This window comes from Pyrgilauda ruficollis, unplaced genomic scaffold (genome assembly GCF_017590135.1).
Source record: "Pyrgilauda ruficollis isolate IOZ18807 unplaced genomic scaffold, ASM1759013v1 scaffold29, whole genome shotgun sequence".
Classification (NCBI taxonomy): domain Eukaryota; kingdom Metazoa; phylum Chordata; class Aves; order Passeriformes; family Passeridae; genus Pyrgilauda; species Pyrgilauda ruficollis.
In genome coordinates, this window is record NW_024524266.1 from 10,752,652 (window position 1) to 10,780,203 (window position 27,552).

At 38.9% G+C, this 27,552-nt stretch overlaps 2 protein-coding genes across 7 annotated transcripts in view; both read right to left on the minus strand.

Moving 5' to 3' along the window:
- Positions 1-3,257: 3,257 nt before the first annotated feature.
- On the minus strand, positions 3,258-12,121 carry EIF1AX (eukaryotic translation initiation factor 1A X-linked). Its single transcript, XM_041472407.1, has 7 exons — positions 11,965-12,121; positions 11,012-11,095; positions 9,310-9,413; positions 7,913-7,963; positions 6,423-6,504; positions 6,224-6,315; positions 3,258-4,609 (listed from the first exon to the last, which is right to left on the minus strand). The coding sequence occupies exons 1-7, from the start codon at positions 11,978-11,980 to the stop codon at positions 4,604-4,606; spliced, it is 435 nt and encodes a 144-aa protein (XP_041328341.1). The 5' UTR covers positions 11,981-12,121; the 3' UTR covers positions 3,258-4,603.
- A 1,780-nt stretch (positions 12,122-13,901) lies between these two features.
- Positions 13,902-27,552, minus strand: part of RPS6KA3 (ribosomal protein S6 kinase A3) — a 73,827-nt gene continuing 60,176 nt past the window's right edge. For all 6 annotated transcript variants that reach the window (XM_041472279.1, XM_041472276.1, XM_041472274.1 and 3 more), the window contains 6 exons: positions 23,720-23,878; positions 21,348-21,509; positions 21,074-21,150; positions 19,908-20,025; positions 19,097-19,237; positions 13,902-17,985 (listed from right to left, as the gene is read on the minus strand). In XM_041472279.1, the coding sequence (XP_041328213.1) occupies positions 17,863-17,985; positions 19,097-19,237; positions 19,908-20,025; positions 21,074-21,150; positions 21,348-21,509; positions 23,720-23,878 (780 nt within the window). In that variant the 3' untranslated portion in view covers positions 13,902-17,862. The remainder of the gene's footprint in view (positions 17,986-19,096; positions 19,238-19,907; positions 20,026-21,073; positions 21,151-21,347; positions 21,510-23,719; positions 23,879-27,552) is intronic.

The window sequence follows — 27,552 nt, forward strand, 5'->3', positions numbered from 1 at the left end:
CTGAGTTTCCCATGGGGATCCTTCAGTATTTCTGCTGCTCTTGGCTGTATTTACTCCAGCTGCCAACAGCAGTATCTGTTGTGTGCAGGTGCCAGTGTCAGAGGTGCGCCTAAGCCCATACCAACGTGCTTCAATCAGCTCCTTCTCTAGGAAGAAGGTGACCTACTTTGAAAACCCTAAAAAACCTCAAGTATATTTTCATTGCTGGCAATACTTACTGCAGACATGGGCACCTCAGAGTCCCTGAAAGCCTAGACTAGAAACTTCCTACTGAGATGCTGAGGCACCCTGCTTGCTCCTGTATGTCAAGGTCTGTTTGGTTTTTTGTTTGTCTGCTCCCTCCAGAGGCCAAGCACACAAAGGCATTTAGCTGATCATCTTCCTCAAATGGGAATAAAATTCATTAATTTAATGATAACGAAGAGTAGGGCTGATTAAGGAATACAGGTGCTGGTGACCACAGAACAGACTCCTACACCACCACAGACTAGACACACAACAACAAGCCACCCACTATTGCAAGAGGGAAAAATGAATGCCTACAAAACACAGAGAGAGGGCTTCAAAAGAGAATTTACAGCTAAGTAAGTAATGCAGTAAGAGGCCCCAAATTTCTGTCAGCTTCTGCTGAAGCTTTCCTTCCTTGAGCTGGCAGCCTGGATATAAATAAAACTGCTGTGCAAGTGTCCTCTCTACAAACACAAAAAAATGAAGAACAGTCTCATCTGTGCATTTTTTGAAAGTATTTTTTGTTCCACTAAACTAGCTGCAATTACTAAATAAAGGTACTCATAATTTTCACTTTGCCTCTTTATTTGGTTGTGATTGCATTTTATAATCACAATGTTGAGCTCCAGCATTCAATCTGATGGGCAAGATAGCACAAGCTATAACATGAATTAATCAATGGGAACTCTGATTCTTGCTTGCTGTGATTAAAAATGTAACGAAGCCAAGGCATCCTCCTTACTTCTCTCCCTCTCCAAAATGAAGGGCAATCACAGCCCAAGAAGTAAATTCTGAAGACTCATTTTTGCAACAAAATGAGAAAGCACTGCCAACAGCTACCTGCAGAAAAGCCAGCCATGGGCCTCAAGTTTAAAGGGATAAATAAAGCCGCACTCACAATATAACGTTATTTCAGATAATACTTCCCTCTTCCCACACATCTTCCAAAAAGCTACATTTAATTTTAAGTCTTCTTCTACGAAGCAGTCAACCTGCCTATAGGATAGCAGTGTCCACAGATGAAAAGCTAGGTTTGAGTCTTCCAGGGAAGCATAGGGAAACTCAAGTCCCCTGATACTCATATCCAGTAACAGCAAATAATTATGGTTTAGACTGGAACTTGCTCAACTGCAGGAACAGTTGATTCACCTGAGTGCAGGACTTACCTTATGGCCAGAGGGTCTCAGGGAGCAGCAGTCCCAGCATTATTTCACACTCAGAGATGCCACCAGTCCTACCAGTTTATCATGAAGAACCTGTGGAGTGCGGCTGGACACCACACAGAGCAACCCACCAGCCTTGGTCATCAGCTCACTGACATTCATGGACATCACCCAGAGGACAAAGCAACCCCGTGTCAGCCTAACCTCTGCAGGTTCTATCTGTACACTAATTTAAGAGTGTGTGTGTATAATATGGTACCACATATATGAGATTTATGGCACGTACCACATATCTGCACGGCACCAGCACACAGTACCTCAGATGTGCATGCTGGCACATGCAGAGCACAGCCATGACACAACCTATCAGCAGTAACAAATAAATGGCACAGAGCTCAGCAGTCATGGGTTACCTGCTCCATCTTTTGAGAAGGGAACGAGAGGCTGTTTCTCATACACTTTTTTCAGTTCTTGTGTCTGGATTGTATCTAAGGATTAGGGTGGAAAAGCATTAGCAAATGTACAAGCAAATGTACAGTTGCCCCTATTGTAGGGTGAAGAGACAAGATTTGGAACAATGGATAAAAATAATTTTTCAAAATGTTAATCACAGCAAAAACCTTGAAGTGGGAAACAGAGAACACAAAGTTTGTATTTTAGCTGTGGAAGAATAATTTTTGTATCCCTGCTTTCAATTTTGCACTCCAGGGAAAAAGCCAGCTGCAATTCTCACACAAGAATAATTAAAATTTTTTCTAGGAAATACTTTTAGAGACGGAGTGCCTTTCACAGCTTTGGAGTCAGCAACCTTGCAATGCTCTAGCTGGCAGCTGCTATTCTACCACTGCTCTCTGAATGGAGACATGGGAAAGACAGCTTCTTGTGCAAGCTTCTTTTTCCAGCCCCAAAGGAAAAAAAAAGGCAACAGGAGTGATACCAAGCTGCCTAGATTGGACTGTGAAGGGAGCTTTAGCAGAGGACAGAAACAAGGTGACCAAGGGTTCTCACAAAAGCAATACATCCCAGCTTATGAGTAGAAACCTAAGGTTGTTAAGCTGGTGCACTAAGAAATTAAGAGTTAAGTAAGAAATTTCCTTAAAATCTGCAGTTTAGGTGAAGCCAGACATGAACCTGGGAGCAATGAAGACTGGAAGGAACCTCAGGGCAAACCACAACCGATTCTGACAGGAACAGTTCCATCTTTGACCCACAGCTGAAATCTGTGTTATACTGAGCACTGCAGGCTCCCCACAGCAGCAGTGTCTACGTGTTTCCCCTTACCACTGACCACGCACTCACATTTCACATACAGAAGATCAGGTTTGGAAAGTACAGTACCCATGATACCTGAATCTTCAGTACATGTTTTCGGCAATTTAATCGCTAACCTTCCTGCCAGTACAACTGAAAGGACAGACACCTTCTGCACTTGGATCTCAGGAACTTTGAGAGCTTTTAACCATTTTTGGAGCTGCTGAGCCTGCAGAATACAATCAGGAAACCAATGAGCTTAGGAGTGGTTTATAAGCCTTATTCAGAAACATGACACCATTTATGTTCCTTCACAATTGAACCTTATAGACATACAAAGACAGTAAATTGATACATTTAAGATCAGTTGAGTAAGAATGCTGTATTGGAGGTATCCTCCCCTCAATACTTACCAACTTTTTACAACAAATAGTTAAAATATATTAAATAATTACTTAACACTAAGAAAATGTTCTTCCTAGAGCAGGGTACCTGATCCAGGTAAGGAAAATAGACACTATAATGAAAGAAAAAGTAAGAGAAGACATTTTTACAAAAGCTCTTGATGTTTAAATCTTCTTAAAAGTATATATAAAGCAAAGAGGCCACTCTGTATTTAAAGCCATTTTGTTTTTATCTATTGGGGTAGTCACTTTACATCATACCAAAAAGACTGTATAAGGAATACAAGTGTGAAGAATCAGATCTTTATGGCACAAAAGGAATTTTTCCATTAACCTGCTTTCAGAGTTGTTAAATACATTATTAAAGACAAAGACACTAAGGCTACCACAAAATAATATTTGCATGATGATGTTAGTCTTTATTCAGTTTCTCAACTGACTCATCCAGTCTGAAGGTGGACAACAATCTTTCCAGTAGTCTGTTTCATTGATTTATTCTGGATGAAAAGATTCTTTCTACTTTTGACACGAACTTATTTTCTTATTTATATTGTTACTCAAAGTTCACATAAGCTTTTATGTTGCACCTTACAATGAATGGAATTTCAGATTAAAATAAAACTCTACTCTTAACATAACTTTTTATATAATGTAAAAATATTCTACATGTTTAACATATCAAGAATGTTAAGCATTTACTTTGGGGAAAACCTATTTTATGCATTTTTCAGTACAAACCCCACTGTGAAGGCTTTGCATTTGTGTCTCCCTGTTCAGTCGGGTGCCACCCAGTGCTCATCGTCTGCAGCTGCAGCTCGGCCACAGCACCAACCGCAGTTTCCAAAAAATTGCAAATTTGAGATGCTGCTCACTGTTCATCTTTACTCCTCTCCCACCCCTCCCTCCACCATGGAAAATTGACATCTTTGAAATAATGAGTGTTTTTAATTATCAAAATCAGTATAAAAATAGCAGCATGCTACTAGACACGAAAAGCAGATTCATCATGCATTGTGAGTTTAAATGCAGATTTCTGCCTTCCTCTCATATTATCAAAATCCTTTTTAAAGTTAACGTCAAGGCAAGGGGTATAAGGACAGACACTGCATAGTATGATTTGATACTAATCTGAACTGGGTTATTTGCCTTTAATCAAAATCCATGATAATTACAGGGTAAACAATTTTTATTTCAAAATACAAGTTTAACTGGAATTGTAGTCATGAAAGCAGAAGAGGGAAAAATGCAGTCTTTTACAGCCCATGTCACTGTATCTCACTTACATCCAGAGATAAAAGCTCTAATTGGTGAAGAGACAAAATATTTGTGGCATGTCATTGAACCTTTGTGATAATCCAGCGTTATCCATTTCTAAAGAAATATAAATACTTTAAAACAAACATTGAAAATAAATCCTTTTGATGTAACAAACTACACTCTTTACTGAGAATTTTCAGTCTTCTTAAAAGTAAGGGACGTCACCCAAGAAATAATCGAAGTATCAATGCAGAACAATCCTTGGAGGAAAAAAGTTGGAATGTAAACCTCTGTTCCAAATTAGATCTGAAAAGCAAGAACACCACACCATGTGTTTCATCCAAGTGTATTTTTCATCAAGCAACTCTTTTAAAAACTTATTTTTACAGTTCAACAGGAGAATTCCTGAACTTAGCACAGTTTTAGCTGTTTTGCCTCAGCTCATGCCCTGTTTTCTTAACACATGAACAATTACTCCCTGCTTTTGTGCCCACCAGCCCTGTGACAATACCATTGGTCATGCAGGTGAGCAATTCTGCATAACCACAGTAGCTGCAACACAATTATACATCACTAGAACAGCCATAAACCAGCCCATGATTGTCAAAAAGAAAACCAAATTTGAGAGTCACTTCCCTAAGCAGTGACTTTCTAATGGTCCTTCTGATACAAAAAACAAAGGAAAGGCTCCATCAAGTTCCTCCTGTTAACAATGACCTTGGAACTGCACTTCATTCCAGATATATGATGGTGATGCTCAGAGAGGTTACTCACATCTTTTCTTTGTATCTTTTACTTTCTTAAAGCGTGATATTAATATTTTATTGAAGAGCTGCCAAAAGCTCAAAAACAACCATAACTGCTCACTTAACCCCACACACAGATCCATTAGTTTGCAAATTTGTCCTACAGCTACTTATCTCTTTGATGTTTTACAACAGCCTCTTTATTAAAAGCATGCAGTACTAGTTTTTCTAGCTTCAACGAGCTCAGTCTTCAGTAAGCTCAACCACTGATAGGCCCAAAGTGAAATTTTCCAAAGTCTGAAGAAAAATTCCTCAGCATTTTGGTATTTTTAAAATACTTGATCATATATTGATAACCTCAAAAAAGTCAGAATAATGGAAGCATTTTAAAAGAATTAGTCATATTATCAACTGAGAGAGAGGACTAAAAAGATGAAGAATTAAAGCATAATAGTATTCTTAGAACAGTCTATCCAATTAAGTTAACTCACTGGCTCACTAAGTTACTACTTATCCTCTCAGCCAGCTGACCCTGCACACATTCATCTCTCAGCTGTAAATTAAAGTGCATCAACTGCATTGCACAGCAGATAACACTTCTGCAATTTACTATAAAATTTGAGTTGTAACAATTTTACCACTATAATTTCAGAGTGTGCATGACCAATTACTACAGTTTAATGGTAAGCAGTAACACAAGTGACTATGACAGTCACGATTATGGTTAACTTTAGAAAAACTACTAGGATGTAGCTTTTTGGAGTTTTTATGTAAACAAAAATAGAGTTTTAAAACTCTTGTTTTTTAAAAACCAAATCCCTTAATTATTGATGCAGTTCTGGTGGGACAGCAAGGCTGTTAAACCTTGAGGAACTGGCGGGTGTCAAACAATTGATTTTCTTTTAGGCACCTTCAGATTGCTCTCCGTGGGTGTTTTAGCAGCGTGACACCAACTGTGCCATGTGTTTAGAGGCCAGTGCAGGAATGACTGTAGGACAGGAGAGAGGACAGAAAGCTGGCACATGAATGGACCACACCACTTCCTGAGGCAATCCCTGAAGAGCAAAGCTATCCTGAACACCCAAGTATTCCTTGCTGTAGAACTAACAACATCAGCTTATTGCCAAAGATGAGAGCTTCAAACATATTATAAAAATACACATTTACTACTTACATCATCAATATCTTCGTCATCATCTCCAATATCATCAAACTGGATTTCATCATCATCTCCAGGACCAAATGTGTCTGTTTCATTGATTTTAGCTATGAAGGAATTTAGAGAGGTTAAGGAGTGCACTCACACTGTGCCAAGACAGACTGAGTATTCTTATCCAACATGAACTTCCAATTTGAAGTGAAAAGATTCTTACCATGTTCTGGAAGCTCCCCATATGCTTTCAGGCTTCTGGCTTCATCTGCATTGTATTTTAGAATAACATCAGCCTTGTTATCCTAAATAAGAATTTATTAGAACACATTAGTCATCTATGAAGGAAAAATAAAACTATTAATTTCAGCAGACTGCATTATTTACAATAACTATACTATTTACAGTGGATTAACACCTATAATATTTATAAAAGAACATCTTGTTTTTCCTTCCCTCCAGTTCCTTTAAATGTGAAGTAAACACACTGGAGTATTTTCATTTCTTCTGAGTGATAGCTTAACTATCCCTCATTACAAGTAATTTATAGATTCACAGAATGGTTTGGATAGGAAGAGACCTTAAAGATCATCTACTTCCAAACCCCTGCCAAGGGCAGGGACACCTTCCATGAGACCAGGCGCTCAATCTGGCATTGAACACTGCCAGGGATGGGGCATCCACAACTTCCCTGGGCAACAAGACAAAAGAGAATTTGAGACAAATGAGAAATGCTGAGTACTCAACAACTTGACAAGTTCAGTTTCATGCCTTTGAAATTAACCTTTTTTCAGACAATACACACAGTGAGGTGTTGATGGTCAATCAGGAATCAAAGAATCACTAGGTTGGAAGAGACCTTAAAGATCATTGAGTCTAACCCATGCCCTAACACCTCAACTAAACCATGGCACTGAGTGCCACATCCAGTTTTTTTTTTAAACACATCCAGGGATGGTGACTCCACCACCTCCCTGGGCAGGTCATTCCAGTACTTTATCACTCTTTCCATAAAAAACTTCTTCCTAATATCCAACCTCTTGGCAAAGTCAAAACCGAAAAATTCCTAGTTTTAAGTACTTTATTATATACAGTAAGTGACAGTATCTTAAATGTTTTATAAACATTTCACACACAGAATCTACATTTCAGAAGCAGAATCTATGTTCAACAACCGACAACACTAACATTCATGAAAGGCATTCACCTAATGAAGACCTGACAACTGTTTCCCATTACTGTCTATATTACGTAAAGTTACGTCATTCTATTTTTGGAAATTTTAGTACAGACTAATTACTGATGAATTTGCCTCTTCAGGTAAAAGCCTAAACATCAAGGACCCAAAATTCTCATTACCAACAATTCTAATTATCACAATAAAATGTTTGGTACTTGACTTAATCTCCTTCTTTACCACAGGATGCAAGCACCAAACAGCTACATCTAGGAAAAAAACAGGTCAAGCTTGATGACAGTAACCTTCACTCACAAAGTCTCAGGGTGCAATTTAGAAGAACAAGTCAAACCAGAATTTGTCTACTCATTACAATCTTCCTGTAGCACAAGGAAACTAAAAATCATGATTTAGCATAACTAAATACAAATGCAAAGTTAGACAGGAATTTCCTCACAACACCTGCTGCAATTTAACAGTAAATAAAGCTACTTGTAAGATACTCCTTACAGTGGCATATTATACTGAATTTTTACCTGGTAGTCTCTTAAGCCAATCAATATAATATCAGATGTATTTATCCAGACCTGAAGGAGAAAACAGATGTTAAAGAAATTCAACTTCTGTTGTATAACACAAGAACCAAACTGCACATTTAGCTTTACGGAGAGACACAAACCTTTTGCTACAGCCACCACCTTCATTTTCTAACCAGTATGCTAGAAATATACAATTTAATGTTTTAATAGCAAATCCACTGTCATAGATACTCATAGTTATTTTTACATGTTATGGAGCTATTACAGGGTAATCAAAGTTCTTTGAAGAGCTTCTATCAAAGAGGGTGTTTACTAAGCCTTAATATCTGAGAAAACAGAAAGACTGCATCAAGGCATCAGTCATGAATTCTGTCAACTGAGCTCCTCAAGGGCAAAAATTAAAGAAAACCTGATGAAGGGGATGACAGACAAGAACAGGGAAGACCACAAGAAAATGAACTGAGTTGTTTCTACAAACTATGTTAAACAGAAATCTGCAGAAGAGGACATGCTTTTAAATGCACAGGGTGGTTCTATGTGGGTTCTATCCCACATCAGCTTGATTTTTTGGAGATTGAAACTAATTTCAGTTGGAATTTCCTTTCTTTTAAACATAAGGAATAAGTAAATGGTCCTTTTTGTAGCAAGAAATTAATTCTGCAGCACTTAGTGCTTATTTATGCACATTCTCCACTACCTTCAACAGCTTCTTGCAGGCAGCTATAGCACTGCTCACACTGATCCCAAGACACGTGCATTCAGTGCTGTCCAAAAAATGGAACAATCCAGAATGAAGACAGAATGTCTGCTTTCATTGGAAACACACTGAGGGACCTTCTCCTTTCCATATACCAGCAGAGGACAGGAAGATGTAACACCTGACAAGGGCCAGAGGGGACACCATCTGAAGATGGCAAAGTTAAGAATGCAAACACTTAACACCTGACATCCCTGAAGGCACAAATCTTTGCAGATTAGCTTTCAACAGAAATATTTTGGGCATTGATGAAGTGGACAATGAAACAATGGCATTGGAGGTGTATTTTCTAAATAGTCACCAAGCTCCCCATCTGCAATTAGGGAGATTTTTATTATTTTATGTATGTATAATTTTCTAGAATATGAAAAGCTTGTATTTCATAAGCAGCCGAACAAACCTTCCCCTGAAATATGCACATGGAAAGGCAGCCCTCCAGCTGTGAGCTTCACCCAAGAGCCAAAGACTGCCTATTCTAGTGTCAGAAGGACAGACTAGTTTACAATTAAAAAAAAGCAGTTTAAAATATTAAGTGCAGTAGAAATAGTCATTTTTGTAACAACCTACATAGGTAAATTTTTACAATTACATATTGTGCATAACATCACTGTTTCCTATTGCAATGCTTCAGAATTACCTTTTTTCTTAGCTTCCCTCTAATATGACATAACCTCTTCACACCATCAAAACATAATGCCTCCAGTCTTCCATTGCCTAACATCTTGATCACCTGGGCATATTCTGAAAAAGATGGTAGCAGAAACACAGAATCATTTAAGCTGGAAAAAATCTTTAGGATCAACAAGTACAACCATTAACCCAGCATGGTTAAGTCCACCACTAAGTCACATCCCAAAGTGCCACAGAGCAAAAATTCTGATCAAATCCAGCTTCAAGACACAACCAGTAACTTTTCTACTGTAACCCAAATCTGCTGTAATATTTTATCAAAAGTGAACTGCTGACAGAAGCTTCAAGCACCCACACAGGCTGCTGAATGTATCACAGTTTTGTATCACTGTTGATGTTAACATTTTCAAATACTGCTCCTTCTTGGTTGCATCCACCCTTTTGTTCCCTCTCAAATGTTTGCTACAAAAAACCTCAGAGCTACTGAGTCACACTCAGAGTATGAAAGTATATGACAAGATCACAGCACTTGTCTTAAAGGACAACATTTCAGTGCTGTCACTGAGGCAGGAGAAAGCTGCATGCTGTGTATAGCCACCCACTGAGACTCTGAATCCCTCTTGCAGAGGCTCGGCGGACAACAACCCACTGTCCTTGAAAGGACATAACCCTTATCAGACACTGTCTGGAAGGCAAACAACAGGCTTCAGCTGAGGTCTATGAAGCACCTCTCTAACCCTACCCTCAATCTCTTCACCTTGTACTTCATCTTCTCCCTTACCAAGCTACAAAATATCACATACTGGAGAACTTCACACAAATTAGATAGTCCAATGAATCATGAGACTGTTCATAACTGAGAATAATGTTTCATTAAATAGATTTTGCTTGGGAGATGTAAAGGATCTTAAGTTACAGATGTACAAAAAAGAAACTCCTTTTCTGCTTACAACCAACACAAAATACCACAAATTTGTTCAGTGGCACTTCTACAGTGATTTAACTCAGTACCCTTCCCATATTTGTAACAAACCAACTGATTATTGGTTACTAGGAAAGCACTCCCACTATGTGAGCAACCACCAGAGTGCGACACACAAGACAGGGTGAGCTGAAAGGGAGGTGAGCTCAGTGTCACCCAAGGCAGGGCAGATGGGAATCCCAGACATCCCCCATGAACTCTCTTGCGCCTTACTTCACCAGACAGCATCCCACTTACACCTCCTGTTTTAATAACTGCTAGACTTCAGCCCAGGAGCCAACTGGACCAAACCATCAGGGGACAGAACAGTGAGATGAGCTGCTCTGCCACATCAGTGACTTCAGGGAGCTCAGTGAAGGAGCCAAGAGATGTTAGAGTCCATTCAGAGCAGAAAGTGGGACTGTGCATCCCAGCAACAATTACTGGCAAAACTGAACCACATCTGCTAAGCCAGCTGCTCACAGACCCTCACACAAAGCTATCATGAGGTTTCTAGGAAATATTTAAGTGCTATTTTATACAGAGCATGCACTAAGGTCAAGGAGAGCGAAACATCGTTCTTAAGCACTGCAGATATTGAAAATTTCACTTCTACTGTCTTTCTATTACATTCAATATGTCATTTGGAATTCAAATACAACCCCAATAAGAATACGTCTCTCTCTTCTGCCACTTACAGAATGTGACTGAAAACAAGGACATTGCCATACTATAGTTAAAAACTCACCTTGCCCATCTTCTTTGAAGACCAGTTCTCTTTTTTCTGATTCATTCTCATTCTTACCTCGTCGCCTGTTTTTACCTCCTTTGCCTAAATTAAGTGGGAGAAGTAAAAAGTAGGTGTTACTGTCTCTAGATACAGCCAGTGACAAGAGTCAGACTTATGGAGATTTTTATGCTTGTACTCTAAATGGCTATTTTAAGCATCACACCCAGGTCTTGGTTTTTTTGCTTACTTTTAAGTTTAAATTTTTAGCTGAGTAGTAACAAAGTAATTAAACATTAGACTCTCCACTGTTTAAACTGTCCTGGTTGCTCTGGAGCGACAGCAGCCTTCAAAATGATTTTCACAAGATGGCCATTTTCACCTTGTGATCCCTGCTGCCAAATACCTCAAAAATAACGGTGGGATAGCCTGATGCACGTAATCTTCAAGAGCAGACGAATAACTTCAGTTACTGTGCTGCTGAAATCCCTGAAATACTCAAGAGGAACCTTACCCTCCAAGTGAAGCTGCCCTTTTTAAAAGGCACACACGTGGCAACAGGATTAGATGATCTTCACCAAGAGCATAAGAGCAGCTCATACTTGCCCCTCTGTTAAAATCTGAGCTCCCTTTCCCTCACGGTTTCTGCGTTTCTTTCCGGAGTAAGAAACAAGGGAAGCGGCAGCAGCGCTGCCCAGCGAGGGCACGGAGGGGCCCGGCCGCCTGCTCGGCAGGGCCGATCCTGACAAGCGAGCCGCGAGCAGGGCCTCCCGCTCCCGCCCGGGCCTCGGCGGCCTCCGACGCGCGTCCGGCAGGCGGAACCGGCCCGGGGACCCGCCGGGCTGGCGGGAGGGCCCCTCGGCCCGCAGGCTCCGGGCTCCGGCGGCGCCCACGTGAGGGGCCCCCGGGCCTGCCCGGCGCGCCCGGGCCCGACCGCGCCGCCGCGGGCCCAGCGAAGGGAAAAGACGACTCACCTTTATTCTTAGGCATGGCGCCGAACGCTCCGCCGCGGAGGGGCTGCGGGAGGGGCGGCGGGAGGGGCTCCGGGCGGGGGCGGCGGTTCGGGCTCGGCGGCGGCTCCGGGCGGGACCAGCGGCGGGGCCGGGGCTGCGCGGGCTCGTGCGCGGCGCTCCGGCCGCTGCGCCGACTCGGCCACAGCGTCCCCCCGCGGCCCGGAGGACTTCAGAAGCGCAGGACGCGCCCAGAGCCAGCTCCCCGTCCCAGCCCCGGGAATGGCCCCGCCTGGGCACTGCCAGGCGTTGAGGGGCGGCGGGAGGGGCTCCGGGCGGGGGCGGCGGTTCGGGCTCGGCGGCGGCTCCGGGCGGGACCAGCGGCGGGGCCGGGGCTGCGCGGGCTCGTGCGCGGCGCTCCGGCCGCTGCGCCGACTCGGCCACAGCGTCCCCCCGCGGCCCGGAGGACTTCAGAAGCGCAGGACGCGCCCAGAGCCAGCTCCCCGTCCCAGCCCCGGGAACGGCCCCGGGAACGGCCCCGCCTGGGCGCTGCCAGGCGTTCTGTGGTGGAGTGCAGGAAAAGCAGCAGGAGGAGGAGCGGGCAGTGCGCACCCAGGCAGCCCCGGCACACCGCACAGCGCTCGGGGGGAGCGGTGTTAGGGATGACTCCTTCCAGTACCTGCAGTACCTGCCAGGAAAGATGGGGCAAGCCTATTTACAGGCGTTCGTAGTGACGGGACAAGGAGGAGTGCGTTCAGCTTGAGAGAGTAGGTTTAGATGAGACATTACAAAGAAATTCTTTACTGTGCGGGTGGTGAGGCACTGGCACAGGCTGCCCAGAGGAGCTGTGCATGCCCCGGCTCTGGCGTGTTCACGGCAAGGCTGGATGAGGCCCCGAGGAACCTGCTCTGGTGGGAGGGGTCCCTGCCACGGCAGGGGATTGGAACCAGATGATTTTCGAGCTCCATTCCAACACAAACTATACTATGATTCTGTAAATCAAAGGGTACGAAGGTGAGGAAGGCTGACAGCAGGAGCTGTGGTATAGCAGGCCCCCTTTCTGCCTTTGCAGAGTTTCTGGAGGTTTACAAATGATCCAGTTTACTTGTAAATAAATTTAAAAATGTTTTTAGCCAAGCAGCATAAAGCCTTGTGTGAACAAAGGGCCACAGCTATGCACACCTCTGATCGCAGGTGTGAATTTCACTGAGGAAATCACAGTACCCTTGCCCCATATCCATTACCAAACCTCTCCATGCTACCTGATGCCTTTCTTCTGGCACACTTAGCAAAACCTCTGGTATCACAATTACTGTAATGTTTTGTACACTATGCAACACTCCATGCTACCTGATGCCTTTCTTCTGGCACACTTAGCAAAACCTCTGGTTACATTCCTCACAAATCCTCTATCACAATTACTGTTATGTTTTGTACACTATGCAACCTTTGAAAATCTCATCTTTTCCACCTTGCAAGGTTAAAAAGAATTACAGCTGTAAGCTTCCAAGTTGTATGAGCTGTTACAACACGGGCATGGAGTGCTTCTGCATATACTGTTGTGTTCCAAATGTTTACAAAGTGCATTAATTATCCAACATGCCCATATTTTCAGTGTCCAGAGCACTGCAGGCATTGCAAATGTTATATAGCAGCCTCCCGTTAAGTGGTACTTTAGAGTTGACTGGAATCTGACAGGGTCTTTAAATACAATATCCTTGCAGTGTGATCTTTGTATGTTGTATCAGGCCTATAAGCACCATCGGAACAGGAGTTTTTCCTTTGTCTCCATGTTTATCTTCCTCAACATGCTGCAATGTCAGGACACTTGATTTTTACAAACCCTTTCTGGCTGGCAAAGCACACTCAGTGTGCTGTGAAGGTAGTTCAGAGTAACTGATGAACAAGCAATGAGTTTTGTAACTGGTCAGAACAAATGATTACACAAAACAACCCTTTAAGATGTTTGAAAGTTTATTCATAGTAGAAATTTCAATTTCTTTTGAAGACTACAAAACCTGCCATTAGACAGGAAAACAAGCAATGATACTTTCCAAAACTGTTCATAGTTACATCTGGAACAGTTTTAATTACACATTAATAGCATGATTGGAACATCTCTTAGATCAGACTCTGAATAAAACAATCATTTAAAGTATTCAGTACAATTAATTTTTTTTTAACTAGCATTTCAGTTCTATGACAGCAGTGCCAAGCATCTAACAGATGCTATTGTAATGGTCTAGAACAAGGTACAATACCACTGATTTCCTGGAACAGTACCTTAGACTCACATGCCATGCTGAGAAAACTAGTATAAAGTATGATTGTATAGAATCGTAGAAAAATATTTTATCTGTGATTTTGTAATTTTTTAAAAATTGTTTAAGTAGACATCCCCCCCAACTAGGTTGCAAAATAATTACATCCCTCATAAGTACACCTTCCCTTTGATTAGGTCAAGAGTATCAAGATAAAGCTAATCATTTACATCATTTTCATAAGTGAAAATTCATCTATTAACCACTGCTGCTTAGTAAGGGCCAGCACACTTTGAATCCTTTCCTTCCAGTAATAGAAAAGCACAGCTTTAGTTGGTAACACCACATTTACAAAAGCAAAACACACACACACACAAAAATCCCAGACATGTAAATCTATTTTCTTATGGCCTTGTCTCTTCAGAGAAGAGCTTTAACTATTTTCTTGAAAAACTCCTTTTAAGTTTTACTCAATGTTATAGTGATAATGAACACAGAACTTTGCCATTACTGGACACAGATGGCATTTAATGGGTATTGCAACTTCACTCTTCCCTCTGTTCTCTCATGCTCTCAAGCACAGTAAATGGTAATTTCACACTAAAAAAATTAAAAACAAACCATGGTCAACACATAGAAAAATTCACCTGGATCTGCGTTCTCTTTTTTATCCTCTATGACTCTGAGTCACTTGCTATGCTTTGCAGATCAAGCAGCAGTCCAGCAATGCATGTACACAGTGTGCCATAAACTCACATTCTAACAGAAAAGTGCTGAGACTCAGAGAAGCATTATGTGGATTTCTTTACAGGTTATAATAACTGCAGCTATAAAAACATTAAAAAAAAAGTGGAAGTCATGAACATGGATCCAAACCAGGAAGTAAGGTACATAAACCATGCCTGGCTGTAAAATACACCTCCCTGATTTAGCAGGCCCTTTATACCTTGGTTTAGAAAGTAACTTGAAAATATAGTGGATCTAGACTTCAACACATTCAGCTTAGGGTGTGCTAAATTTTCCTCTTTTGCTACAATTTAAAATGTTCATCCTCTGCTCATATATATACACAACTTAATAGCAACATTTGTAAAGTCTAGAGTAAATTAACAGCTCACTTGAGAGTGTAGATACATAAAATGCAGGAATTGACTTTGCTTCACTATTTGGCTAATGAGCTTGAGAACAATAAAATAAGGCTACAATAAAACTACTGAAAGTATTTTTATATTATTTTAATATGGATATTGCCAATAGTGAGGCAGCTTAACACTTCCTCTTTTTGGTCTGTTCTTTGCCAGGTACCTATATACACACACTGAACAGAGTAGGAACTCCTTCCTGAAGTGAAATGTTATTACTGACACACTGGCAAGTACTGCCATCCTTCTATTTCAACAGCATTTAAACAATTTGGTTGACTAGATATGACAATCTTCTAATTAACACCTTAAAAGCCACCAGAAAGTACAGTTTCCAGATTTTGAGAAGCCTGATTTAAATTTGCTCACAGAGCTGAAAAATACATTTTTTGAGAGGTAAGGTTTTAATAAATTCCTCTGGAGCTGCTGACATTAAAAAAAAAAAAAGAAAAAAAAAAAGATGGCATTTTTCCATTTTTCTTCTTCTACTTAAAAATGTTCCTTGAAGGAAGGGTAGATGCATCTGTACAGCTAAAGGGATCTTCAATGTCAGAGCACCAAGTAAGGGAAAAATACTGTTTGCTTGGGAAGAGCTGTGTTTTCAAATTTCTGGGAGCTAGGCTAATTTAAAAATCCTTGTTTATAAAACCAGTTTCTTCACAATAATATAATGGATTAAATATTTAGCAAAATTTTAAGGCAAATAAAACTGGGATCCTTTGCAGATCTAGTAAAGGAAGTTTCCCCAAGGAACTCAAAAATTCTGGCAGAAGAAACACTCCCATCCAGAGCAAATCTGTGGTGTCATAAAGATTATTGTTCCTTTCAACAAACCACTTATGATTTCAGGGAAATAAGCCAATTAATTACTGTAAAAGAAAGTTAATACCACTAAGCCAACAAAATACCTTCTTATGCAAAACACAAAATGGCATTGTTCACCAACAGCCATTCACCCAGATCCATATTTTATTAAAGCTAGAATTCCCAAGAGTCATTTCATATCTGGAAGGACTTTACATAGCCTGTAATTTTGGTGGAATGGAACACTCACTGTATTCAAACACATTCCAGTGCCCCTTCTCATTTGGGAAATTTCATCTTTTCAAGACAAGCCATCAAGACGAGCCTTTAATTACTTTAGATACCAAGAGGCCAAGAATATTAAACGTTTGTATCAGTATTTAAAGTGAGTCTTCCACCCTCATTACCAACTCACCTCCATCTGTGGAAAAGTGAGAAAGTTCCCTCTGAATGGCTTCATCTTACCTGTCTGGGATGACACTATTTTCATGGTAAATTAGAATGACCCTTTTCTAATCAAACAGATCTTTATGTCCTGCCCCTCATTTTGCTTTTGAAGTCAATTAAAATTATCAGAAAGTAACTGACAGAACATTAGATCCATCAGTTTTGCAACTGCAATGAATGCAGTTTAAATCTACTCTTTGCAGGCTGCTGCTTATTACGACCAATATGTTTTGCTTTATCTTCAAATGTTGCCTCTCTTCTATAATGCCAACATTCATTCACTGAACAATTCATTTGCAGCTTAAACAAAAGTCATAGAATACAGATAAAATATTAACAATGGATTATAAGAATAAACCATATAGAAATGTCCTCTATCAGAAAGTATTTAGCAATAATTCCTGAGTCCAGAGATTAGATGGGAGAGAGTAAAAGGGAGGGGAGGGGTAACAAAGACAGTGAGATACAGAGCAAGTTATCTTTTCTCTGGGTTACATTACCTAAAGGATATATAGTATGGTGAGAGACTCACTGTTTAAATTTCATAACATGACATGTGGCATCAAAAACACAGAAATGTAGAAAAGACACAGGCAAGGAAAACTACTTATCCATAGTATTACATTCAATAGCTGTTTAACAGTCAGGCTTCTTTTAGAGCTGTCCAACAATACTGATTATCCAGATGAACTGTTTAATCAGACTTACTTGTCATAATGATTAATAATATCTAAGTAAAACAAGGCATGTATACATTAAAGAAAACAGCACAGAAATGTACTGCATGTGAACTGTTTACAAAAACATACAAAATGTTGGATGGCACAATGTATAGTGCTAATATAAACAGATTGTTTAAGCTAAGTGCTTAACATAAACTGTCCATCTCGACCTGTAACAAAGAATATTTTAGGGGACAAAAAAATATTCCTTATAAAAATAATGCTATGTGGTGCAGAGTGCTTTATTCAGTGTATTTTTGACAGAGGTGGCGTTTGTAATTCTTCTGGTTTACTCAGTCGCGAACATGGTAATTTTCATTGTCTCCACTTGTCACTCCATTTGCAGCTCCAGTAAGATCAGTAACTTGCCATCAACAGTTTAAAGCGAGAGTAGATGAAAGCAGTAGCAGCAGCAGGAGCAGCAGCATTATAGGTACCAGCTGGGACAGAGTGTGCTTGCAGGTATCTGTCAGATATGTGCTACCTGTCGCCATGATTTGTGCTATCATCTTATGCCATGGTACCAAGTGTCCGGTTGAGGTCATTTCACAGGGCTGTTGAGGTAATTTTTTTAATACCTCTCCTCTGAGCAAGAGTAGAACGGCCAACTGGCTCCAAAACTGGTGACTGATTACGATTCAAAGCTGAGTAAGTTGCTGCCATTGCACCCTATAGGGTAGAGGGGAAAAGAACAGTAAGAGTATGTTGTGACTGATGCACACTACAGCAGTGCTAAATGCCAGAAACTTTGAACAAGTTTCAACTTTCAGTCTATTTTCATCTACAAAACAGAAACATACTACTGAAGTCCTAGCAGTGTTAGGAGCGAGTGTTTTTTAGGGTAATAAATAGTTTTACATTGCTTAGAGTCAAACCCAGAAGGTATAAGTAGGTTGCCAAATTAAGTTCTATCACTATGTTGTGGGAAAGAGCTGGGGAATGAAATCCCATTGGTAGACTGTCTCTGCTTATCACTTACATAACCATTTCAGTTTCCAACAAAATATTTAAAAATCACCCACATTATTCAGCACATAAAATTAATTAAAAAAAAATTTAGAAAGTTGTGAGCTGTGGGATAGAACTCCCCCACTTCCCACTTGTGTTTTGGATGCTAGAACTTTCTAATAGCTGACTCAGAGACTGTTAATTATATTCTTCAGATCCCTTTTATGTCACACAAGAGATTCTTGAAAGTAGGACTGAAAACAAGGTTCTACTACAAAGAAGTAGAATTTGAATTATTTTTGATCTTCTTCTGCTTGTTCAAAGTGAAAAAGTTCCAGATTGTTTCAGACAGAGTGCACAAGTGTGACACCATAGTAATTAACACTGCCCTTCTGACTTCTCTTCAGCTTTTACTGTGATCACAAAGTATTCTGTTTTCCTTCAGTTACTGGCCAAGTACCCTCCTCTGAAACGGTAAAGTTAGCAAACAATTTTACAGCTCCCCTATAGTCACCTGACATTTTTCACTCAGAGAAGAATGATTTAGGTTGGTTTCTAAAAGCACTTAAGCCTTCCAGTGTAAGTAAGCCCAACAGATTTCAAACACAAAAAATTTTTTTTTTCGAATGTATTAGATTTATCATTTGTAAGTGGTTTCACATTAAATCCTATTACATATTTCAAGTTCATTTTATGGCTTATTGCAACATCCAGTTGTAACAACTTTTTCAGTTTTTAGAAGAAACACATGCTACCCCGAACCTTATAAACAAACACCCTTTTGTTTACATTAATTTTGGCTAAACAGCAAGCTGAAAAAGTATCAGCTTACCTTCACTAAATGGGGAGCATCCTGCCTGTTCAGCTGGTATTGAGGCAACTGGTCACAGTGAACTATCCAGGGGTGACTGAGAACTTGGGCTGCAGTCAGTCTTTGATGAGGGTCAACATGAAGCATTTTTGAAACAAGGTCCTGTCAACAAAGATCAATGGAAATAGCAGAACTTCAACTTTAAAACAGATTAATACTTCAAAACTATAAAAGATTCTAGAAGTATAAAAATATGTTCATCATGTTAGTTTAAAACAAAAACCACCCAGCAATGCTAACAATGTAACACAAAAGGAAGGTATCCAATTAAACACAGAAAATTTTAGCATTTTAAGCATCCATATAGAAGGGGCATAAAGGATATTGCACACTGAAGTTCAGTCTATTTCCTGTCAAAAATAGACTTCTCAAAAATGTAATACCTCATTGGTTTTCTTTATCATGACTCAAGACTACCTGTACGATTTTTGAATGTCATGCTTTCACATGAAATTTTATGAAAGCACTTCTCACCATGGATAACTCTGTGTGTGAATACTGATAGAATACACTACATTTCTAAGGACAGCTGTTAACTGCTACAGCGTAAGTCGCACCTGTTCTTTCCTCCTACATGCAAGTGACTGCTGAAACATGAACAGACCAAAACCAGGAAACAAAATTCTAGCACATAAGGGATTAGATCAGTATTTTAACATAACAATGGGCGGAACTTAGCCAATCGTCTCTGATATAACATATACATTATAATCAACAATGTTACATTGCAATCCATTCCTGATCCCCCAAGAGAAAAAGCAAATACACTTGCCTTAGCTGTGTCTGAAACACTGTTCCAATAACCACCGCTGAGGGAGAACTTCCCACTTCCTATTCGGGCCAAAATCTCCTCTGGGGTGTCATCAGGACCATTTGCAAAAGGAGTGTAGCTATTTAACCAAACAAATTCAATGTTAGCAACTTCCATAACCTGGGTCTCAGTATTATAAATCTGATTGCAAGTTCAACATAATTATAGGCAACAAATAGTCAAACAGCTGAAAAAATAATTTATTCTTAACACATGAAAATACATGGCACTGACTATAGATCTGTTCTTATTGCACGTATTCCCCCTGTATCTGGTCTGAAAAGCAGATTTTTGCTATAGCAGTTCAAATACTGCTGGTTCCTGAATTACACAAAGTATTCCTTAAGCTTTCATATTCTAGTGAAGTACTAAGCCAATCCATTCTGTTGTAAATCAATATGTCTGAGAAAGAATGCTGGTTTAATGCCAGAGGAAGAAGGGTGCACCAGTTTTCCTTGCTTGACTATACATACTCTTGCTGCTATCAGAAGCCCCCAAGCAAAAAAGATACACTTAAAACCAAGTATGTTTGTCGCTTATTTATTTTAAAATAGAAAAATATTTGATGATGTTAACTCTTAACCAAAGTGGTAATTTGAATAACCTAGCATAAAAAGATAGTTGCTATTGCATCTGCTAAATAGATTTTGTTTTGAAGTTCTGGTACTATAGTTGAATTCCTTATCTCTTACACAATTCATTTCTGTTGAATGCCTTTCTGTTGCATTTATTATATTCTAACAGCATCACTTCAAACATTCAGTGGGTGGATTTTGCACACAAACATACTTTAATGCACTGGAATAGTATTTGCAACATATATTTTCTTCAATATATATGCTGCTTAATCTATCTTTTAATTTTCACATGAAACAATATATTTTTAGTGCAAAATCACCTTTAAGCAGAAATTAAAACCCTAAAATAGAGGAGACATTAGAAGCAAAGATTTTTTCACATTAATCCCTGAAAACTTGGATTTTACTGAAGGCAAATCATATTCTCAACCCCAAAGATGAGATTAATCAGAGCTTCGACAGAAACATCTGCAATAGTGGGCCTACATTTATTACTGGTTTTGTTTGTATTGGTTTGGTATTCTACAGCAAAGCAAATTATAATCTTACCCAGTGAGCATGGTATAAAGTAGAACACCAAGGCTCCATATGTCACATGCAGCATCATAACCTTGCCTCTTTAAAACCTGAGGGAGACAAATATTTTTTTTCTGAAAAAATGCTTGGAAATGCTTTGATTATACTATAAGAATAGTAAAATTTCAAATTTTTACTGTTTAGAGAGTGATTCTACTTGTTACACAAGAACAACAACAAAAAAATCTATCCAGCAAAAAAATCCCAGTAAAATATATCAAGGCATATAAACTATCCTGGGTTTTACCTCTGGTGCAACAAAATTTGCTGTGTAACATGGAGTCATCAGAAGACCATTTTCCGCTCGCAGTTGTTTTGCAAAGCCAAAGTCACAAATTCGAATTGATTCTGGATTACCAGATTCATCAACGTAAAGAATATTGCTAGGCTTCAGGTCTCTGTGAACAACCTAAAAAAACCCAAAAAAACCCCATTAAATACAATAAGCTAAACATGTGAAAAGCTTTTAATTTTAATTGGCAATTCCGCTACTTAATTTTAAGTCTCCCATCAGCGTGCTCAGTTTTCAGTTTCAGCTTCCACCATCAGCTGCAGTGTTTTGATGCTCTGTGGTGTCTGGAGCATGAGAATTTTGGGGGGGTTTGGAAAGAGATTCTAAAAGGGGTAGAAAGGAAGAAGTGAGCAATGGAAGCAGCACAGAGCTGAGGATTTGTGAGTTTCTAGAACAGTCTGCTTGAGTTGTATGCTTTTTTTGGAAGAAGGGGAAGCAAGGCTCAAGTAGGAGAACAAGTCAGTGTAACAGTGCAGTTCAAATTAAAACACAACTTCCCAAGCAACCAAAATGTTTATGTCAAAGAATAGGTGAAACCCCTTCCTATATTAAGCTGTTTTCCCAATAGTAAATGCCGAAAATATTTAAAAATATAGTTTTTTTAAAAATTGCCACATTGTTTAGATTATGTTGGTATTTTGTGTAGAAATAACATTTTATTTTAGAGCAACAGAGGAGAGCAAAATAACATGCAGGAACTTTCAGTTCTTTATTTCTTAGCATTGTGCTTTTGACCAGTAGTCTCAATTACCTACCAGCATTCCCAAGTCTGCTGCTCCAAGATGACATGGCGCTTCTTGTTCATCTGTTTTAAGACATCTCTTGTGCCAATTCTTAATCACTGTATGTTGGCCCTCATACTTTTAGAATGCTTTGGGTGAGCGTTGGAAGCACTACCTACCCTGAAGATTTCATTCCTTGCTTAGCTAGTTTCTCAGTTCAGAGGTATCTTATGAATGTCCATGAGGAAACCCTTCCTGGGAAGGGTTGTGGAGACTGCACACAGATGCAGAGACTGTCAAACCAGATATTACCTAATACCATATTCAAATAAGCTCCTCCAGTGTCCAAAGGAGTTTCAACAGGAAAATCCACTGAAGATAAGAGGAACTCTTCCAAAAAAGAATTAGACTACTGAAGTGCTCACTGTTTACATATGTGGCCAACTGTCCTATGGAGGTGTACTTAATATGAGACTTGAAAATTTACAAAAGCAAACATTCCAAAGTGCGTGTGGTCTAATACAAATTAAAATGCCAATATTTATGGATATCTACAGTCTTTAAAGATACAAAAACCCCTAAAATCCCTTACTTGATGCAAGGACTCTGGGCCTCTTTTAGCCACATGTGGCAAGAATGAACCAAGTTATGATTTGTTATTCTATTATCTGTATTTCCATACAGAGGTATCGAGGTTTGATCATAATTCCCATGGGTGCTGCTGGCCAAGGACTATAATCTGTGCACACAGGCTCAAAAAACCACACACATGAGAAAGTGACTGGAGTGATGAATCACGGAATGATATACCAGATAACTTTGATCATAAGTTTTCTGCAGTAACAGCTTCCAGACACAACAGTGTGTATTGAATAGTTGTTATTTAAAATAATGAGTACTATATGTTCCAAAGCATTTTTTCTTGGGTAACAACATCACGTATTAGTAGTTTGACTTTTTCCTTGCACCCTTATTTTCTGCCTTTTCTCCATCCCCTTTTACTTATTTACTTAAAAATGCAACACAACTTGTCTTTCTTGCCACGCAATTATCACACTGTCCTCCTCTATATTTGAACTACTTCCTCTGTCTCCGTATTAATTTTCCGAAGTGTTAATTTTCTGTCTCCTACAAGTTCCTGACTCTATGGCACAGGAGTTACAAGTCATAAAACATGTTCTTCAAAATCAAGAAGTCAAAGGAATTACAAGTATGACAGGTGGAAAATAAATTTTCAGGGTATATCACAGGACAAGATTGAAATTACATTAGGTCCCATGGCTATGCAACAACCCTGGTCCTAGCACTTCTTCCTGGACTTTCTTCCCCCCATATCCTCTCTGTTAGTAATTATCTGCATATTCCACAGAACTGCTGACAGACTGCATGAAGAACGACAGAAACAGTTGCATCATCTCAGTTATCTGAACACATACAGAGCTGATAAGGAAGGTTTTGATTTCAACACAAATTCCTGCTGCAATGTAATTGTTTACCAAAAACTAATTAATTACAACACAGAAGAATGTATCAAGATCAAGTTTATGTTTCTGAAAGAGAAGAATATCAATAGCTAAAAACATTTTGTCTGAGATGAAAACTTACCCCTTGTGTGTGGAGATACTCAACCGTTTTTGTTATTGTGAACAGAACAGCACTAGCTTCTCGTTCTGAGAAAAATTTTTGCCTAAGAATTTTATCCAGCAGTTCTCCTCCTTTCATAAGTTCTGTTACTACATACACATATTTTCCATCATCATACACCTGCAAAAAGTACACAAAAATTTAAACTTCAAAATATTTATTTTCTGCTGTCTTCCTGTGAAGCACATATAGTGCAGGTGTGTCCACAAGCTGATTTCTTCAATTGTTTTCCCTGTATTTCATAACCCACACAATATCCAAATGTTGTTCATCTGCAGAAGTGAACACAAAATCTTCACAAAAAGGCAATGCTGTACCAAAATAACATAGAAATACTAGCATGAAAGTGTTTAAAGATAAAAGGATAAATAACAGGAACTTTTCTCCACACAGGTTCACTAAAACAAAGGAAACTAGACATGAGAAATTAAGTAGTAAAAATGGAAACTAGTCTAATTAAGGCAAAACCAGAGCTAGTTCAAGCAGCAATTTTTGCACCAAATTAAAAATATAAACAGAGATCATTCCAACAGTCAGACAAAAAAAACAAAAAGGAAAAAAAAATCTAAGTTTATCTCAAATAACCTCTATGAACAGTGAATACAAAGTTGCTATGATAGAAACCTAAAACTTAAACATTACTCTCCACATAAAGCCTATGCCAAAGTCTAAAAGTATTAAAATATGCATATTTTATCCCTTACTTCTAGTCATGGAAAATGGCTTAATTTTTGCATGGATTTTATCATCCAGGGAAGCATTTGAGAATTCTTTACATTCTCACCAGAGGGCACTACAGACTGAGTGATACCAAAGCACATTTTAAGGTACTTACACTTCAGCATTTCATTTCACAGAATCATAGAATGGCTTAGGTTAAAAGTGCCCTTAAAGATTATCCAGACATAGCCTTCCTCCACAGGCAGGAGCATGGTTCACTAGATCAGGTTGCTCAAAGCCCCATCCAACCTGGCCTGCAAGTTCCAACTTAATCCAGAAACAATTCCTGCTTTAGTGAAATTTTTTACAGACTGTTCCCTTTAATCATTTCAACCTATTTTTATGGGGATGTTGCAATTGTTATTTTCTGTAAAATGTGTGAAAATGTGTTCAAGTAGAAACAATCATCAAAATTATAGTAAAATAATTTAGGAATAGATATCAGCTAAGTAACAGAAAATAAAAATAAAAAAAGAGGTTTTTCATCCCAATTCCCTGGTCTTAAGCTACCTGGGAAAAACATGCTAATAAAGTTCTAAGCATCAAAATTTTTGTTCTCCTAACGATACTAAAGTGATTTATTTTCTCACTAAATAAATAAAAAAAAGAATGTTAAATAATTCTGTGGGCCTTAGAAGTTTATGATCTCAAGGAGATGAAGAAATGATGGGCTTCTTTATTCTCATTTAACAGGAATGTTTCCTCTCATGAAATATAAATGATTGAGCAGCTGAATTTGTTTGTATTAAGACTTTAAATATTACACAGTATTCATAAGCAGAATTATCTAATTCTAGATTCTAAACAGAATTTTTTTTTTAATAGGCATGCTTCCTCTAATCCTGATATAACATGAGGAGTTCAGCTTATTTCTTTTGACATGATAGAGCATACACATCTCAGGATTGCAGAATTCAAGCAAAATTTGCATTTGATTACTATTTTTTCTGCTGGCCCTGTCTGCCAGCCAAAAAACCCCACAGATAACTCACTCCAAACAAACCATTCCCCTTGCACCAATTCCTCTAATGGAATTACCAACTTAAATTGTTTTTGAATAAATACTGATGAAGTTTTCTTCACAGATGCACAGTATCATGCTAAGGTCACAAATGTGACACTACTTTTTAAAATTAACTCTAAGCACAAGCCACAGGTCAGTCATTATGTTTTCTCTACAAGGTAAAGCGGAAGAAACAATAGTGAGAAACAAATGTAGGTGTATTAACAAAACATAATGCAAGGAGAAAGAAATCAAGGATTTTGCCAAGGGAAGAAAGATTTTACAGACACATTAGGAGGTATTTTGAAATCATAAATAAGCACTTGGACAGGGAGACTGGGTATTGTACTCAGGATTCTAAAATGTTTCTGTAAATACTCTTCAGGCAATGCTTTAAATAACTCAAAGCAGGACAGAAGTTCTGTTACAGAACAGTAACTATTACACAAAAAGGGTAAAATACTTATAATGGTCTGGCACAGGAAGTTTCTAGGTAATGTTTTGTTGGAAGCTGTGTGCTTCCTCCCTTCTTACACTGTTTCCTAGGCATGCACTAAGGGCCTCTGTCAGAGGCAGGATATTGGATAAGAAGGATATCTGAATTAGCACAATATAGCTCCTTTTGTTTATATACTATGTAACTGAAAAAGACCACTGATAACAATCAGAAGGAAAACCCCCAGAGGACTGTGCACTGCAGAAAGAATTTGGTCTCTTGAATATCCATTGTTTCAATCCGAACACCTTCAGAATTAAATTACATAAAAAGGCTGAACAAGAATGAAAATTTCCATCTTAAGCAAAATTCAAATATTACTACATTCCTTCTTAAAATAGAAGAAAAGAAAGAAATTACTTCTTGCAGAATAATAATTTCCAAAGCAGGCACTTAAATGCTGAAATATTTTATTTTGGCATTTCAGATTAGAAACATTTAAGTTTTGATGTGGGTCTGAATGAAAAATTGAGCAAATCAACAATGAGTTTTATTTTTATAATAGTACATGGTGCTCTAGAGTTGGAGACCTGAAGGCAAAATTCTCCTTATCTTCTCTGAAAGCTGTAATAGCACACCACTATAATGCAGGATATGCAAACAATCTGCCCCATGGGTCTGTATTAGGACAAGAAAAACTTAATGTCAAATTCTTACATATTTATACAAGATTCTATTATATATGAATTCTAGATCTCTTTTCTTACACTAGACATCCTTTCATAATTTTGCTTGGGGAACTGATCTGAAGCAGAAGTGAGTGAGAATTACAGCCTTTCTCCCTTTGTGGGCTTAAGGCTTTTTTTTTTTTTTCTAGTTTCCTATTTGTGTACTGCTGTTGCTGTGCATGAAAGATGGTTCCTGCTGGAAGATGACTGATGATGATAAAAGATTAATTACCAAGTGAAATAATTCAGCATATATTGCAGCAGTTTAAGACTGACAGGATTTCTGTTCTCATTGTAAAATATTCATCATGCTTAAGCTCAGGTTAAGTGCTCACATTCTGATGCTTGTCCTCCTGTTTAAATAACATAAGCTGTGTATGAATTAAAGTAACACATGAGCTCAGCATGCAGCACTGAAAGCACCATGAATGCTGATGCAGGTTCTGTCCAGCAAAGCTCCTTTCAAGTAGCTTTACTGTCCAACCACATGAAAGAGAACAGAAAGTGGGACTGTAAGCTGTCTTGCTTACAGTAAGATAAGCTCCCTGGTGGGCTCCCCTGAATATCTACCTTATTTTCTCTGTCCAAGAAAGGGCCAAACAGTATGATATCAATAAAGTGAAGACAGATTATAGTAGACCAACTTCATGCAGAATTCTCTAGTGCTCATCTCCACGGTATTTATGAGCTGTTGTCTTAATGACTTCAAAATGTCTGACAATCTCCTTTCAGCTGAGCTCAGCTTCCTGGAAATGGTTTGCTGTTTTGCCTGAGGTTTGGTTTGGGGGACTAGAATATTTCCCTGCAGTCTAAGAAAGTCCTTAAGCATACGCCTTTTTAATTTTTAATCCTCTTTAATGAATAACCAAGGAGACAAAGACAATTTCCTTTTTCAGTTAGGTCATCA